The 2,744-nt window shown below is 40.2% G+C and overlaps 1 protein-coding gene across 1 annotated transcript; it reads left to right on the top strand.

Moving 5' to 3' along the window:
- The first annotated feature begins 804 nt into the window (after positions 1 to 804).
- LOC125873795 (uncharacterized) lies at positions 805 to 1,797 on the top strand. Its single transcript, XM_049554647.1, has one exon. The coding sequence runs from the start codon at positions 805 to 807 to the stop codon at positions 1,795 to 1,797; it is 993 nt and encodes a 330-aa protein (XP_049410604.1).
- Positions 1,798 to 2,744: the final 947 nt, after the last annotated feature.

Here is a 2,744-nt window from a genome sequence, read left to right as displayed (position 1 = left end):
ATGGGACGTATGGAGTATTTCGAGTTGATGAGGGTTGTTCTTATGGTTACTGAAGATCAGGGGAGAATCAAGGTTGGAACTCCACAAGATATGAGGAGGGTTTCCACCCATGCTATCAATAGCGGGTGGAAATCAAGGTTGGAAACATTATAGGAGTGAAGAACCAAGGAGATATTGCCACGATTGGGCTAAGCAAGATGACCATAAGGAAGACCATACTCAATTGAGTGAAAGCCCAAAATAAAAAAGGGAGTGCAAGTAGTCCTCGAGTAAATGATCTATTGTCACACATACTTGATAAAGTTGAGGGCTCTGATGATTTGCTAAAAGGGATGAGAGATGACTTTTCATCATTAAACAGTAAAGTGAATTCTCACGCTAATGCCATCAAAACGCTGTCAATTGAGTCTATTATCAGCTCAATTAACATCCAAGACACTGATGGAAAATAATGAAAGAGGGTTGGTTGTAGTTACCTGTAGTGGAAAGATGGCAAAAGGGAATGTGATGGAGTATGAGGACCCTCGAATGTAGGAAGAAAGCCAGGGTATAGAGGAACGAGAATTTCCTATTCGACAAAACCTTGCCAACGAACCACAAGAGGATGCAGAGCAACATGTTCAAGTTCCAAAAGTCATGCACCCTTACCCAAAATACCTCCACCATTTCCTCAATGTTTGAAAAAACAAAATAAAGATGAGAAGTTCAAAAAAAAAATTGTCAGTATTCAAGAACTTATCAATTAACCTTCCTCTGGTGGAAGCATTGTTGGAAACACCAAGATACACCAAATTCATGAAAGAGATGGTTACAAAGAAACGGAGCTTGGAGTATGAAACGTTTAAGGTGCCCCATAATTGCAGCGCAATTATGACAAATGAGTCAATCACTAAGAGAGAAGATCCTGGGGCATTCACAATCCCGTGCACAATTGGCATCCTCAAATTCGCTAAAGCTTTGTACGATTTAGGATCAAGTATTAACTTGATGCCCTATGCAATATACAAGCAACTTGGTTTGGGTGAACCAAAGGCAACCACAATGAGACTCATTATGGCTGATCGATCAATCAAGCACCCAGTGGGGATACTCTATGAGATATTGGTAAAAGTAGATCGGTTAATCTTTTCGGATGATTTTGTGATTCCAGATTGTGAGATCGATGATGAAATCCCCATTATTTTGCGAAGGCCATTCTTAGCTACCGGGAGAGCATTGGTGGATGTCGAAAGTGGGAAATTGAAGTTCCGTGTGAACGATGATGAGGTGACCTTCAATATCTGTAAATCCTTGAAGCAACCAAGTAATATACATGTGTTGTCTACTGAGGATGTTATAGATGAGCCAGTGGCAAGTGTGAGCCATTTAATGCGCAAGAATGAACCCCTTGAATTTGTACTTGCCAATTATGATGAATCCAAACTTCAAGGCTATGAGAAAGTGGCAGCTGCCTTATCAGGGTTAAGAGTATATTTAAGAAATCCAATCAAGTTGGATATCGACCTGAAAAATAGAGAAAGTCCTCCTTCAAAGTCATCAACAGAAGAACCACTAAATCTGGAGTTAAAAGCCATACCCTCTCATCTCAAATATGCCTTCTTAGGAGCCAATAATACTTTACCCGTGATTATCACAGCCGATTTGCTTGAAAGGCAGGTGAAATTGCTCATTGAAGTATTGCGGAAGCATATAAAAGCTATTGGATGGACAATAGCCGATATAGTAGGAATCCCTCCTCGCATCTGTACTCACAAGATTCGGCTCGACAGTGAATGTAAACCTAGCGTGGAGCATTAACGGAGATTGAACCCTCCAATGCAAAAGGTGGTGAAAAAGGAGATCATCAAGTGGCTAGATGCGAGAGTGATCTATCCTATTGTAGATAGTACATGGGTAAGTACGGTGCAATGTTTACCAAAAAAAGGAGGTATAACAGTAGTCCCAAATGCAAAAGGAGAACTTGTGCCAACAAGACCAGTGACTGGGTGGAGAGTGTTCATGGACTATCGAAAGCTTAACTCATGGACTGAGAAAGACCATTTTACAATGCCTTTTATGGACCAAATGCTTGACCAGTTATCAGAAAGAGGGTGGTATTTTTTTTTGGATGGGTACTCCGGTTACAATCAAATCTCTATTGCGCCGGAAGACAAACAAAAAACCACTTTCACTTGCCCTTATCGAACATTTGCATTCAAAAGAATGCCATTCGGACTATGTAATTCCCCAGCCACATTTCAACATTGCATATTGTCTATCTTTTTAGATATGGTCGAAGACTCTATGGAAGTATTTATGAATGACTTTTCAATCGTAGGGGATACGTTTGAAGAGTGCTTAACGCACTTAGGGCAAGTGCTTCAAAGTTGCGTGGAAACGAACCTAGTCCTAAATTAGGAAAAATGTCATTTCATGGTGAAGGAAGGTATTAATCTAGAACACAAGGTGTCGCAACAAGGGCTAGAAGTTGATAAGGTAAAAATTGAGGTAATTGAGAAACTACCCTCACCGATTTCAGTAAAGGGTATTCGCAGCTTCTTGGGGCATGTAGGTTTCTACCGAAGGTTCATTAAAGACTTCACAAAGATTGCACATCCACTATGCAAACTCCTCAATAAGGAAGTGAAGTTCTATTTTGATAATGCTTGTATGGCCGCATTTAAGTGTTTGAAAGAAAAATTAGTATCCACCCCGATTATCATCAGTCCTGATTGGTCCTAATCTTTCAAAGTAATGTGTGATGC

Source organism: Solanum stenotomum, chromosome 8 (genome assembly GCF_019186545.1).
Source record: "Solanum stenotomum isolate F172 chromosome 8, ASM1918654v1, whole genome shotgun sequence".
Taxonomy (NCBI): domain Eukaryota; kingdom Viridiplantae; phylum Streptophyta; class Magnoliopsida; order Solanales; family Solanaceae; genus Solanum; species Solanum stenotomum.
Note: the sequence above shows the minus strand (reverse complement) of the source record. Positions and strands in the feature narration are given on the sequence as shown.

Excerpts from the sequence above, each read along its gene's own strand:
- LOC125873795 (XM_049554647.1), top strand. The coding sequence starts at position 805 with ATGGTTACAAAGAAACGGAGCTTGGAGTATGAAACGTTTAAGGTGCCC.